Source organism: Artemia sp. Qi Xiang Cuo, chromosome 2 (genome assembly GCF_049724085.1).
Source record: "Artemia sp. Qi Xiang Cuo chromosome 2, ASM4972408v1, whole genome shotgun sequence".
In the NCBI taxonomy this organism is placed as follows: Eukaryota; Metazoa; Arthropoda; class Branchiopoda; order Anostraca; family Artemiidae; genus Artemia; species Artemia sp. Qi Xiang Cuo.
This window is the reverse complement of record NC_142795.1, coordinates 29,735,900-29,751,378: the sequence shown is the minus strand read 5'-3', so window position 1 is coordinate 29,751,378 and position 15,479 is coordinate 29,735,900. Positions and strand designations below refer to the sequence as shown.

The 15,479-nt window shown below is 37.3% G+C and overlaps 1 protein-coding gene across 1 annotated transcript in view; it reads left to right on the top strand.

Annotated features, from left to right (window-relative positions):
- The window catches only part of LOC148955110 (uncharacterized), a 70,017-nt gene extending 58,241 nt beyond the window's left edge, over positions 1-11,776 (top strand). The window contains exon 10 of the mRNA XM_089100397.1: positions 10,582-11,776. Within this exon, the coding sequence (XP_088956523.1) occupies positions 10,582-10,684 (103 nt within the window). The 3' untranslated portion in view covers positions 10,685-11,776. The remainder of the gene's footprint in view (positions 1-10,581) is intronic.
- Positions 11,777-15,479: the final 3,703 nt, after the last annotated feature.

The window sequence follows — 15,479 nt, the reverse complement described above, 5'->3', positions numbered from 1 at the left end:
ATAAATTAGTATTCTATTTTTTAAATACGGCTTCTTTGATCTTTGAACCAGGGACATCTATGAGATGAAGAGATTAACGCGGGAAAGGGTTTCCTAGGAATTTCAAATGTGACAACGCAGGGATGCCAAATCAAAAGGAACACGCAGAAATTACGTTTAGGGATTATTTGGGCGAAACCGTTTTAGACAATTTAGAAGATGATTTAGGCGAAACCATTTGAGGTATTTTAGAAGATGATTTTAGAAGATGATTTAGAAGATGATTTGAGAGTGAAACTCTGTGGTCGTTATAATACACAAGTTCTATTTGAACAGTGTTTTGAGGTCCTCTACCCCAAACCCAAAGGGCCCTCCTACCCCAACCCCAAAGGACCCCCCCCCCCAACCCCAATGCCCCCCTGAGGCCCCCCGAGCTCTCAAAGGGCCCCCGGCCCCCCAAATACCCCCCGGCCCCCACATTTTTTAAATACTTTTGAATTAATTTGTTGTCTGGGTTGGTGTTTGCAAGTCCAAGTATTTGTCTTTGATGGTTTGTATGTCTACAGTGCCGGTATTTCTCTGATCGCATGTCTGATTATATTCGTTTTCATGTCTTGGATTGTTGTTTGCAATTCCAAGTATTTGTCTTTGTTGGTTTGTACGTCTAAAGTGACTGACTTTTTCTGTTTGCCCGTCTGATTCTATTTTTTGGCATGTCTGGGTGAGTGAGTGCATTTCAAAATATCTATCTTTGTTGCTGTGTATATCTAAAGTGACTGTCTTTCTCTGTTTTAATGTCTGATTCTATATGTTTGCATGTCTGGGTTGGTGTTTCCAAGTCCAAGTATTTTTCTTTGTTGCTTTGTATATCTAAAGTGCCTGTCTTTCTCTTTTTGCATGTCTAATTCTATTTTTTTGCATGTCTGGTTTTGTGTTTGCAAGTCCAAGTATTTGTCTTTGTTGGTTTGTATATCTAAAGTGACTGTCTGTCTCTGTTTCCATGTCTGATTCTATTTGTTTGCATGTCGGAGTTGGTGTTCGTCATTACGAGTCAAACTTTGTGCCTTTTTTCCAAAAAATATTAATTCTTGAGCAACTATTTATTTTTTCTAAATAGCGTCATAGGTTTCAGAAATTATCCTACAATGACCAATTTTTTTTTTTTTTTTTTTTTTTTTTTTTTTTTTTTTGCTGTTAAAAAGAAAATGAAAACGAATCAAACTGCACATCATTTGAACTGTCAAAATGTCCTTTACATTTTGTTAACGAAAAAAAAGTCGAGACTTGAGTCTGCAAGAATATATAAACGTCTGAACAAGAAAATCCCCCCCCCCCCAAAAAAAGAAAATTTTCTGAATAGTGGCGTTTTACTCTAAATATTTTCAACACAGCCTATAGTTTTTATTTCACCAAACGACAGATCACTATTTTTTGAGTCAAATATTTTATTTAAATTCTAAACAACTAATATTTTTAACCAGGAAAAAAACGACAAGAGATGCCTCGTTCTGCGATCGCATGCGCGAATTTGGTTTCCACGGCAATAAAAAAAAACCGAGCATCTTACATATCGGGTTTTAGTTGCATAAAGTACTTAGCTATAAAAGGGTAATTTCTCCTTTATAGGCTAAAATCGTCAAGTTCTATATTAGTGCGAGCATGTGCACCCCTATATTCGTTTTAAGCACCTTAGATTACCCCGGCATCCATACTCAAACCAACTGCGGCTGATGTGAGCCACCCCTCTCTTTTTTGAACGACAGCGAGCCTCGAATCACTGACTATTGCATAAAGTACTGAAAACTACGACACAAAAGGAAAGGATGTGGTATATTTATCTGATCTAACTAAAGGTAAGGATTCCGACAACAACGATTTTATGGGGTGTCAGTTGTCTTGCGTGAGCCACACCATGTTGGTACAACTAGTTCTGAAGCATGTAAACAGATAGGAGATGCGTTGGACAGCATTGCTCCGCTTTTCTCGAAGTACAACGAGTCCAGATCGACCATGAGAAATCATAGCCTCTGGATAAACTATTTAGATCTTATCCGTACCGGAAACGACTATCTTTATGCTGAAAGAGCTGCAGACTAGGGTTCACACTTAAACGCCGAAAAAGAGAAGATTTTGATTTTCTTCGCACCCGGAAACTATAAATACGCCGCAGTTGCGCTTAACTACCTAGAAGAAATGCTACGCCTGCCTGAAGAGATGCTCGGAAACCCATTCAAGACGAAGAGAACAGAGGTGTACAACTTTATGGCAGGGGATAGAGCTCCAAAAGCCGTAGCAAATAGTCTGCTGAACTTCCGAAACATTGGCTTCGAAGCCGTGAGCTCATATCTCGAGGAGACATTCACGAAAGTAAAAATTGGCATAGTACAAACTTTCGCCTCTGTTGCCAAAAAAGGTAAAAAGAAAGAGCCACAAAAAATATTTTGAGAAAACTGAGCTGCTTAAACGAGCTCTGCGTCTTGCAAATTCAACACAAACTTCGTCCCTCTGTGAGCTGCTGAAGTACGAGCTACAGCCATATCCGGCTTCTTTTGCAGTATTATCATCAAGTCTTAGGGAGCCTCAGCTCCCTAGACTTGTCAACAGCCTTGAACTACATTCTACAACAGTCTGGCTTGCAGTCATGGCCAAAAATTATTCCACATACACTTTTTGAAGACTCTCCTTGATCTGACTATATAGTTGATGTCATGAGTGTCATAAGGTGTTATAGACCGGAACAAAATGAGACGCTAGCATATTTTGAAAAAATAGTTTACGATGGGATTCTTAGGAACATACCCGAAGCTTGTCAGTCTATCCATTTGGTTGGTGACAGGTATGACGGTCTTAGTGACGATAGAACCCTTGATGACTACTCGTTCAACCTCAAAGAAGTATCTCACTGTCGAGAAAGAAGAGGAGATCCTAAAGGAAATATTTCCAGCCCGTTCACTTCCTCCAGCAAAGTTGCAACAGTCTGGGACGGGATTTTCACTAGTCGCTCAGCCAAAGGTCGACTCTTGAAAGTTATTTTCGAGGTCTGGGAGTACAATTTTTCGACCCGTCTGATGGTTCATTTCGCCGGAGGTTTCGAGAGTCGACATAGAGCTGTTACTGTTACGCCTCATGAAAGCTCTGTTGATGACTATATCTCGTCTTGCCATGAGGAGGCAGACACTCGGATATTATACCACACAGCAGTTGCCGCGAGACGAAAGAGCACACTTGTGATAGTACAAACCAACGATACTGATATCGTCTTACTAGCTGCATACTACTTCCAGTATCTTGCTAGCCTCGGCCTCAAGCAGCTCCGGGTTAAGTTTCCGTGCTACTGCATACCTATGCATACGGCAGCACAAAAACTAGGAGTAACATTTTGCAACGCCTTGCCGCTTGTCCACAGCTTGAGTGGATGTGACACCACAAGCTTTCTGTATGGAATTAGAAAGGTCCGCTTTTTTCGAGCTGCGAAGTCTTTAAAACTTTTTTGGGGTCTTGAGGTGATAAAGTTCGATCCCTTACAGAGAAGCCATCATCTGCGTAAAGTGATGGTTTAGTCAACGTCTGTAAGCAGCTTGTGGTTACAGTGTATGGCAGAAGTGCGACTAACTTTTGTATTCAGCACTTTTGTACTCAAGATTGAAGGATTTGTGGCGTTTACCACCTACTGATATCTCGTTTCTGCTTCATTTGAAAAGGTGTATTTTCCAGTCACTGGTTTGGATCCAAAGCCACAAGCCCTGTATTGATTTACCTCAGGCTACCCATATGGGCTGGAAAACTGAAGATCATGAACTAAAGCCAGACCTAGTTTCTTTGATGCCACATGGGCTAGCATCGCTTTCTTTTTGCAACTGTGACAAGACGAAGTGCGGCTCGCACTGCAAATGCTCCAAAATGGGTTTCTGTGACAGTGCATGCAAGTGTGGAGCTGACTCCCAAAAATGCCAACTTTCCGATGTGTATCAGAACGAGTCCCAAGATGAAGATGAAGAAGAAAAAGAGATTTGAGCCACCTTTCATGCTCAGTTTAAAATATTTGATTTTTTATTTGTTTTGATATTAAACTGCTAATGCAGTCATCTAAACCTTACTTTCAGCTGATCATGACATTTACCGTCTACTACAGCAGTGGCCGTTAACCCAAATCTAACCGATTGAATCATTGGCCCCAGCTATGCTGGGATTTAAAGAAAATAGGATCTTAAATCAGCCTTAGTCCCCTCTGCACCACACGTTCACACGGCTTTGCCACCTTGAGGCTCGTATATGAGCCTATGTAAGCAAGATTGTATCTACTAATCAGAAAAAATAAATAATTGCTCAGTATTTAAGATTTTTTGGAAAAGAGGCACATGTTTTGACTCGTAAAGACGAGCAGAATTCAAATCAAGCATATAAAATATACCAAATTCGTACATGCAATCGCAGAATTAGGGATGTTTTTTTTTTTTTTTAGTTTTTTTCCTGGTTAAAAATATTAGTTATATAAAATGTAAATACACGATTTGATTAAAAATGGAGAGATATATCGTTTTGTTAGATAAAAATTATATATTGTATTGAAAATATTTCAAGTAAAACGCCACTATTCAGAAAATTTTCTTTTTTTGAGGGGGGGATTCTCTTTTTCAAACGCTTGTATGTTATTGCAGTTTCAAGTCTTGACTTTGTTTTTATTAACAGCATGTAAAGGACATTCTGATGGTTCGAATGATATGCAGTTTTATTCGTTTCCATTTTTTTTAACAGCTAAAAAAAAAATTAAAAAAAACTTGGTCATTGTGAGCTAATTTCTGAAAGCTATGACGTTATTTAGAAAAAAAAAATAGTTGTTCACAAGATTAATATTTTTTTTAAAAAGAGGTACATGGTTTGACTCGTAATAACGAGCAAAATTAAAAAAAAATCATAAAAAATATACTTATGTAAGCAAAAATTGCAGAAAAATCGAAAAAACTAAGAAAATGTATATTTAAAAACTTTGTTTTGAAAATTAAATAAGAGTTAACAAAAAAAATAAAGGTTGTGGGGAAAAACTAAAAATATCAGGTGAAAATAATCGTTCTTAGGATTCAGAATATGTCAAGTTTATAAAGTTTTCAGTTTATTTTACCGTGTATATAAAATCAAGTGCGGTATGACCTTGTTACAGGCCAATTATGACTCTATAGGCTGCAATGACCATATTTTACACGCGTGCGAACTCGTGCACCCCGATATTCGTTATCAGCGCCCCCAATTACCATAGAGTCCATTCTCAAACCATCTGCAGCGAATGTGAGCCACCCCTTGAAAGATAACGGTCCCTGGATCACTGACTATTATTTGAGGTGTCCTGGCATGGACTTGGGTTTTGTTTGTATCAATCTGCACCCCAAACGATTTCGTTGCTTCAAAAATGTTGTCTACCTGCCTTCTGAGTTCTTGAGCAGTGACAGTTAGCTGATCAATATCATCAGCCTACGCCAATTTTTCAAGTAGGATCCCATCTATTTTTGTTCGATATTTAGCGGGTATCAAGGGACAGGATGGCATGCAGGAAAAGGTTGAACAAATATAGAGAGGATGTACAGTGTTTGGCGTTTGTACTGGTTGTATATGCCCTCAATCATTCTGACGATTTCATATGGGACAGCGCAATGTTCTTAAAATATTCCACGACAGGTCAAAGACCTGTTGAAAATCAATAAAATGTCGATAGAGTTCTATGGTAAATTCGATACACTATTCTATTAGATGACGGATTGTCGGAATTTGAATAACTAGTATGTATTTCTGGGAAATTCGAGGAGACTCTGTATAAGCATAAAAGCGTATTTTTGAAGAAAAAGAACGGGGAAATGCAGAACAGGACTATAAGCATGGGCACTGTTCTGTTTTTCTGAAGAAACAGAAAAAAAATAAACAGGGCTTGAATGAAACAGAACAGAAACAGAACAGGTCAACAAAAGACCTGTTTCTGTTTCTGTTCTGTTTTTTCGTAAAAACAGAAAACAGCTATTTTCGTTCAAAAAATATCTGTTTAAACAGCTGTTTTTCAAACACCTAAAGCTTAAAGAAGAAAACAAATGTTTAAATGATAAGTTTTTGTTTATTGTTATTGCTATTGCAGCATTTTCTGCCAAAAAGAGGTTTTTCAATAAAGGGGCGAAAACTGTCTATGCCCACAACATCGCCATCCTTTTTTATGGTTATTTTCTTCCAATTTTCCGTTCCTTTTCTTCAAAACTACGCTTTTATGTTTATACAGAATCTCCTCGAATTTCCCAGAAATACATACTAGTTATTTGAGACGTTTTGAAAATAAAATAATTTTCTTCGTCAAATTGCGCAGTCAGCTCAAGTCATTAGTGTTTAAGCAGATCCCATAGTTGCTTTGGCGGGGGACAGTATCCCCCTCCAGAGAATGCTTTCCTCGTCCCCCATCCTGATGTTTGGAAGCCATCTGAAACAATGTATGAAAGAAGAAAAATGCACGTGAAAATGACACTTCTTACCGCCGAGTCAAAAATTTTCTTTGACTCGCGGCTTAAAACAACTTCTTAAAATTAATTATTTCCTAGCCAATTTGTGTGAGAGACAAATCAAAAGGAAAATTCATGGTTTAAGGGTACTTTGCATATTTTTATGGCGCTTTGCGCTAGAAAATAATGTTCTAGGCCCTCCACCGAATTCATTCTTAAGTAATTATATAAAATGAAATTTCTCAAATTCTGAATTTCAAAGAAACTTAGACCATATGCTACACAATACTTTCTTTAAGCATTCTCTTCTTTTAAATAGGTTTTCAAAGGGATGTAAATATAAGAGCAATTGCACTTTTTGATAACTTATTTCGAAAATTTCTTTCGCTTTGCGACAGGAAATACTTTTTCCAACCCATACACTTGCTTTGTTATAGAAAGTGTTACTACTTCAAACTTTTGTCTTAAGAATACGAGTGGGCATGATTTTGATTATTTGGGCACGTTTTCATGGTCTATTCCCAAAGGAAAAGGGGTAGTGACAACCTCGACTATCAATGTTTGAGCAAGTGTAACATGTCTTCGGATAGCCTGTGCTGCAACCTCGTTTTTTGACAGACTCCCAGCTCCCCACTCTTCTTCTCCATTACTTTTATCGCCCTCTTTCTTAGACACTGCATCAGTTTATTCAGATTCTTCAGCAAACATATCTTCATTTTCGGAGTTTTCAGAACAAGGAACAGAAAAGACCGTCTGAATCATTTTCACCAGTTGGATCGACATCTTCGACTTCATCAAAGGATTCCAAGCAGTCTTCTTCAGGGATGTCATAGACTAAGCTTCGAGTGGATCAAAATCCAAGAACGCGTGCTACAGATGAATGAAGACAATGTTAAAACATGAAGTTCAGGAAAGGGCTCATATCCTTCAGGCTTCAGTGACATTGTTCCCAGAATCAGTCACAAAGCGGAACATCTTATTTGTCATTGAAAACTTCCTAACCGCAACTTGGATTGCTGAAAGGATGTTACTAGTTGTATGAGAATGCTTATGCCTCTTGAAATGTGAAAAATAGTGGTGCAACCTCTGCTCATTTTTCATCTTCATGTGGTAATAGGCAGTGATACCTATAAAGTCAGATTCTTCTGCAGAACAGCAGTGAAAAGTCAAGTTAGTCTGAGTGGTAGAACATAAAGTAGCCTTCTGAACTTCTGTTTTTCTGGCAGCCAAACTTATGTGACGATGGCCGGTTCCCCCAAATGTTGCTTTCAAGCTCCCTGTTTTTTTTTTTTTTTTTAAATAAGCTGTTTCATATCTTGCTTATCAAACACAGAAAGTGGGAATTTGCCCTTAAACAGGGTTTTGCAGCAGAGCATCCGCAGACCAGATTGTTTTGATCGATTGGAAATAAAGAACCGTCGTATCTCTGCTCTTCTTATTCCAGATTTCACTAATCCATTGTCCTCTGTGTCACTTGCTTTACTATCTGGAGCCTTCTCAAGGGAAGCAGCCTGACTTGATATTTTTTTTTTTTAGTTGGTTTGGGTTTGTTATTTGCTGCAACAGCCGCATATACTTTATCTTTGTGCATATCAATTGTGTGCTTCCTTTTAGGATAGTATATAAATGTCATGGCAGACACCCTTAGCCTTTAGAAATGCTCTACAGAAGTTGCACTTAATACTTTCTTTGCTTCATTTTCCGCAGGGTACCCAGAGAGATGTCTTGAAACATCCAAGTTCTCATCAGTAAATGGCATCATGCTTGTCTTAAAACGAAGGTTGATTTTAGGATTTTTCACAAAATTAGAAGCACCGTCCAGTAGCCTAACATTTTGAAAATTGCACCTCCAGCAAAATATCTGACCTCTTTCACCTCAATAGCCTAATTGGGGGGAAAGGGGCCAATTTCCCCTTGAGCGGTTTCGTTTGCGCAATGAGCCAAGAAAACCTGTCGGCAAATAAAAGCAAAACGACAGCTCCTGACCACGGTTTCCTAGAAACTTAAAAAATTTGCAGCACTTTTCGGGAATTTACTTGTCTATCATAGGTATTTAAGAGACAGATACAAGAAATAATATACTGCTTAGTGACAATTGTTTTAATTTATTGTGCTGTATGGCAAAAATTACCGTGCTCACCGGAAGATGTGTTATCCTACAGAATGAGAAAAGTGTATCAGCATTTTATAAAACTTTGGCCAGCTAGGCCAGAATCAGCTAGTTAGGCCACTGTTTCAACTCTAGGCTTTTCCCTGAAAGGGTTTCCATTGATTATATTTAGACATGGTTTTATTAAGATGAGAAAAGATATATTTGGCATCTTGAAAAAGTATACCTTGTTATGTTTATGCAATGAAACGTGCCAGCAAAAACGTATATTTCTACTGGACAAGACTTCAATACATTTACATTCCTCTCTGACTAAACATTTAAGAAAATTTGCAATTAATAATCAGTATTTATCATGTATAGGCTAGTATGGTAATCATAGAGAGTCAATGTTATCTAGAAGCATAAATTTCATAAAAACCGTTGAATTAAAGTTTTCCCGGTTAAAGATGCAGATTTCTTCCCATGTAATGTAGGATACAGAGGCCCTACCAATAGAGCCAGAATATACGGTAATAAATGATTTGTTTGAATCCTGCTTCACCTAGACAGTACCTATGCAGCTTTGCTACTCAATTGACTGAATAATATACACTAAAGAAAAAAGTTGGTTTAGCGGAACAAAACTGAACCTTTACCGTTCTCCCATTTACTCACCTACCTACTCTCATCTGACTCCTAAGCCCTAATTTTGCCTAGCTGAGTGCCATCATTTTACTTAATTCTACTTTATGTTAACGCTCCAATTCCAAAAACTGTATGGGGCGTAACCATTCTTCTTCAAAATTTCATATTATGATATAAAACAATATTTTGTAAGTTCGAAATTTCTTAATATCTTATTCTCGAATCTATAAGGTAAAATCGAGAAAAGAAGAAAAACAGAAACAGAATATAACAGGTAAATAAAAAACAGGTCATCTGTTTCTGTTTTTTTTTTTGTAAGAACAGAACAGAGACAGGTACTTTAAAAACAGAACAGAAACAGAAAACAGAAACAGTGCCCATGCTTGACCTCAAACACCTATATATCTATAGTAATCGATTGTGAGCTTCTGCAAACAGTTGATCGATTCCTTTACCTCGGTAATCTGTTAATGGCCAATAATTGTCACACTGCTGAAATCAGACGCCGCCTTGTCGGGTTTAGTGTCAGAAGTCTTTCAAACTTATGGAAATCCATCCGCCTTTCGAACCGCTCAAACATCCATCTCTTTAACAGCCTGATGATACCCATTGCTCTGTATGGGTATAAAATATGGACAGTAAAAGCCAAAAACGAACGCAGCTTTCACAAATTTGAATTTATAATCCCTCGCCGGATTGTCAAAATTAGATATGCTGACTATGTCACAAATAAAGAAGTCAGTAGATGACTAAAGTTAACAGACACGATCATATGCAAGGTTAAAAGACAACAACTGCGCTGGCTCGAACACGTCAAGAGAATATATTCTGTTCCCCTAACCAAGATTTCGCTTGAAGGGACAGTTAAAGGACGTCGAAAAGGTGGACGGACAACTTTGACCCACAGCGTTTTATTTATTGTATAGAACTGCACCTGACAGAGCAACATATCGATGGGTAATCAACGAAATTTTGAAAGGAGCGGCCCCAAAACGTTCCATGAGGAAGAAATAGGAAAGTATAAGTAAGAAACTTAAGTAAGTATGTAAGTTATAGATGTTCGTTTGACGGAGAACAGGTCACAGGAAAGTACTTTAAGGAAACAGGAACCACATAGTAGGGGGTAAAGAGTTAAGCTTTGAATAGATTGGTACGGGTGGGGAGTGTTTGCATATGTGTTGGCGTCAGACGGCTTATTGGTGCAATGAGTTATTGGTAGTGGTAGATAATATGTAGTCTGTTGGGACATTAAACGGTTATTGTCAAGATTCGAGAAAAAAAACAAACTTGAAAGTGAAGCTTAAGAATAACATAAAAAGAGTAGCATAATCTGGTGTTGGAACGATTTTGATATTTTATGTATATTTTGTTACTCAATGATCTTTTCTGTTTCAGGTACGACATGTTGAAGTGTCGCCTGGCTGGAGCCTCTACAATACAAAGTGCCTTTGTAACTATTTTTACTTTAATCTTAACTAGTTTTTACGTTTTTAAGTAACCCAAGTTTCAAGTGTCATTTAAATCGCAATATCTCTTACAATTTGATTTGAATCCGTCCATTTTTATTCTTTTTTTATGTTTATGCCATATTTTGCAGTTTTTCTTTGAAGTATTTTGATTCTGTTAGATAGGGCTCAACGTTTCATTGTGCCACGTTTATTCTTTCAGTTAGTTTTCCAGTGAAAATTAATTTTTTTTATCCTTTGATGTTACTTTTTACAGCCAGTCAGTAGATTCCGTAAATGTTTTGACATGTTCAATTTCGATTTTTTTTTTCACTAATATGACGTTATAGGCTCTTGCTATGTTAAATGTCTAGTTGATGGACTTTTTGCTTAATTACAAAGTCTATATGCCTACGGAACTGAGAGTTACAGGAATCAGTTCGCGTCCCAAATGAAGTCTTTGCCAGAAGTGTTTAAGCCCCTATCCCCCCCCCCCAATACACACATTTGTCGCTTTAACGACTTTAAACATTTTGTGAAGACATGTCTTTAAAAAAGGAAAACATTGCTTTCCTTATATTTGTTTCTCTTGCATGGCGGGCCTTCCCCAGACATTTTCCGACATTTGACCTGGATCCTAAGCGAAATTTATTTTGCTTTCAAACTTAAAAACCTGTTTTATAGATTCTACTTATTTAGGACTTTTATTCAGATATTTTGGGAGAATTTTTCAAAGCTTATGAATAGGAAAAGATTGGGATAGAAGCTTAAAGACGCTTTCTCCGCTCTTAGTGTTGGCTAGGTAATTTCTGAAAGTTTCTACACTCTTGTATAAACAGTTCCCAATTCCATGAAAAGGACTGGAAGGTAGAGGGTGGAACTTGATACTTGAAGCTCATCTCTCACAAATGATTTGGTGGGTATATTGATTCTTGCAGCATCAGTCATCTAGCCCAACAACTAAGCGAAGATAGGAAAAAGCGTCTCAGTTTGACATTTGCCGATGCTGAAATTGAATTTTCTACTTTTATTTGTACTTTTTATTATGTGAGTGTTAATTTGTGTCTGAAATTTGCCGTCCAAATTATTGTAATCTCAGTAATGTGTTTTTGTGTACAAATATAATACACTTGTGTAAAAATAGACATGGTGTTTAACATAGTGTTGGGTAAAGTATATTGACGTTCCTGCAGGGATAAAACCAGGGGGTTCGAACCACCTCCTTTTGGGACGAGGGAATTAAACTATTGCTATAACTCGTAAAGTAAGAAAAGAAATGGAAAAAGTTTAGATGCACCAGCACAGAGAAGTGAAAGAGAGACATTGATGTACAGGGTTTCTCCAAAGGGATCCCTTCCTCCTATTGAAATGTACTGAAAAAAGTGACAATAGCCCATTAAAATATTTTAGTTTGGTGTTCTAATGTTCATTTTTGACAGTTATTACCTCTAGAAAAACCCGTAATGTCTAGGTTGTCTGTTCCAAATGTGGTCTACTCTAAGACAACCCTAACCTACAAGTCTAATAATGAAACATATACTTCTACAAGCAGACTGTAGGCTAGAAAGGGAAATACAGGCGAGGTAAATTTTCAGTAGTAAATTATTCGTATAGCAGTGCCAGTTTAGCAATGTTCTTTGAGGTAGAAGCGTACTTTATTTTAAATTAGGAGGCTTGCTTAGATTGAAACAGCTAAAAATTTAAAGGATATCAAAGGAAATTTAAAATAATTCTTAGGCTGGATTATTTTAAACAATTTTTCCTGGAAATGGACAGACCCTTGGAAATTCTGTATGTAGGTATGATGACTGATAGTTGTTGGGCACCAGAGGGATAGGTCTAGATTACGCCATATTGATTGGATATTGAGAGATGTAATTAGTATTACTTCCATACTCAGTAGAAAGCTTTGTAAAATGCTATATTCTTTAAGCAGAATTAATTAACGTGACCTTGAAATAAAATGTTGGGAATTGAGGTTCTTAAAGCTGTTCGAACCTCAACCATGTTTGATACAGAATGATTTTTTTTTCCGCTCATATAAAAAAAGAGAAAAAGCGGAGTAATACATAAGAAGAAAAGGAAAAAAAGAGACAAGAACACTCACCATCAAAAAACAAAATTAAGTAGTAACTGCTTCATTCACACTCGTATATCAGATGTAGAGGCAAAAACTCGAACATTGTTTCAAACGCCTTTTTTTCTGCACTTGTTTCAGTAGACGGCACAACGACACTTGGGTCTACCCTATTTTGGGATCTTAGATCTAATGTGTTTCTCTAGTAGAGCGGGTATCGATGCAAAAACTTGAGGTATTTGCAGTATATAGACCGGGGTTTTAGTCTGTCAGTTTGCGTGAACCAGTCCCACAGCGGAGATACATAAAGCAGGTGAGGGATAGCAAACCGCTGCGTAAAAGCTTTGGAAGAATCTTCCTGTTAAGCTAAATTTCAGAGAGACAAGCTTCCCGTAACTTGAACGAATACTTCCGATAATTTTCTCGATTGTTAGTAAACGAGAAATTCTGACATCATGACCGTACGTTATTCTCAGGTACTTCATGGTATTTCCAGGGAAAATTTTTCATTTGTTCAACCATCATATATGTAGGGCCACTGCTTTGCTTGCCGAGGGACAAAAATCCACAAATTCCGTCTTTAGTGGGTTGACCTTCAGACCGATACTTTTATAACCAGTTATTAGGTGGTCAATATTTTCTTGTATAGAAGTAAGGTTGCAGCTTAACATCAGCAGGTCGTCAGCATAAGCAGGCTGAGGTCGCATAGATTGATGCTGAATCCTCCAGTAACGTTTTTTATTATTCCGGATGTAAGGGTATTAAATAGTATGGGGCTTAATACAGATCCTTGTCGAAGACCTCGATCAAGTCTAATCGGTCTGCTCAGGTGATCCCCTATCAGTCTAACTTTCACAAAGGAAATATGTATTTTCTTTTTCTTAGAAAAAAGAAAATAGAAAAGAAGGCGTTCAGTTCAAGAAAATTTAAAGGTGTGATTACAAGGTTTAAATTCGTTGATGTTTTGAAACCTAGTGTTAAAATATTGATATTCTCAGTATTTATGTCAAGATAGGTAGAGAATCTAATTTAATACAACGAACTTGAGGCAGTGCTGCCCATGATTCCCAGGGTACATTCATGCAGAAGATGATAATCTTCTTCGTAAAACCCAGAAAAAATTCTATACTCCTGCTAGATTTAACGGAAACTCCTCAGGAAAAGTCACTTTTGAATTTCCAAATTCTGGATGGATATAAAGCTTGGCTCCAATAACTAAATTGAACTAAGCCCAACTGCGATAAAACCTGTTCACGGGGGCAAGGGAAGATCTATCATCAGTACATTTACCAGAAGGGGATATTTGGATATCAGACTGAATTTGAGGGAAATAAAGAACTAATGCTTCACTGATTTGCTTTAACATTGAATAAAAAAATGGATGATTTCGCTTGAAATTAAGGCATAAAACTAAAGCTAAAAAAGAGCAGAGATCACCCTATAAATGAGGAATGGCTAAAAGTCAAAAAAGGTAGTATCTTCTTGAGGCTTTATCTGTTTTGTTGCTTGCACTTTACAATATTGTTTGAATGTACCTACTCTAAATTTTCTGCGACTATAATTCTTGGCCGAATACGGGTGAAAATTCTGGCTCTGCTGGAGAGAAATGACAAAAGAGTATTCCAATTGAGACTTGAAAAGACTTGAGACCTAAGACTTCTTTCTACTTGAAAAGACCGCTATAATTGTTAATTTCGTTTAAATAAACCACATCTATATGATTCTATAACCATTGATTTGACACGATCATCTTTGACAAGGTTCGACCCTCAAACAAATTTCTATCTAAAATACAAGGAAGTAAATTCCCGACAAACCCTGCAGCAGAATACTGGATTGATACTCTACTTGGTAATACTAGGTCTGTGGTTCAATTCCAGCTGCCGCAGGGTTGGTCGACAGGCTTGCTGCCTGTTCCTTTAATAAACGTCGATTCGATGCCCTATGCGCCACCAATGACTGCGGAAGATCTTTATCATATCATTAATTCCGGATAATGAATTTTCAAGGTACTGATTGTTCTTCCAGTCATAATCAACTTTTGACGGGATGTTCTACGCCCTTTGCAGATTTCCGCTTATGAATGTTTAAACAATTGGATTATAATTTTTGAAAGTAAAATCAATATCTTCCCTAATTTTTTTCTAGCCTTTTTTGCCCCACACGCCAGGATTGTAATTGATCCGGTACGATCACTCCAAAAAAAAGAAAAAGATTTACACGTGGCGATCCTTCTCAAGGTTAATTTACGATCCCTCTCCGGTTGGCAAAGTAACTAGCTTCAACTATTCGTCGAAGTGGCAAAAAAAACTGGATTAAAAAATAACTAAATAAAAAATTAGCCCTCCCCTTGCGTGCATACTTTGATAAAAACTATTCGGCATTTGTTCTATTTGATTTAATTCTTCACAGGTTGGCTGAATTTTCAGAAAATGCTCATTCATTGTCGGGCAGAGGCACAAGCCACGGTTACCACAAGAGACGATTTTTTAGAACAAAAGTAAATAATATGTACAATCCTTAGCCAAAAATGGTGCCATACATGGAATTGATATTGGGTCATTCACTGGACGAATGAAGATAAAACCCGTAACAAACTATGAAAAGCAAAAGATGCTCTTAATACACGAATTAATAGGGATAGCTTTGGCAAATAAAAATACATTAAAAAGTAAATCTTTGAAAATACCCATCCTTGGAAAAAATAAGAAATAATATTCTGCCTGATTGACCTGCCCCATCTATTGTGTTTATTCTGCTTATAGCAGCTC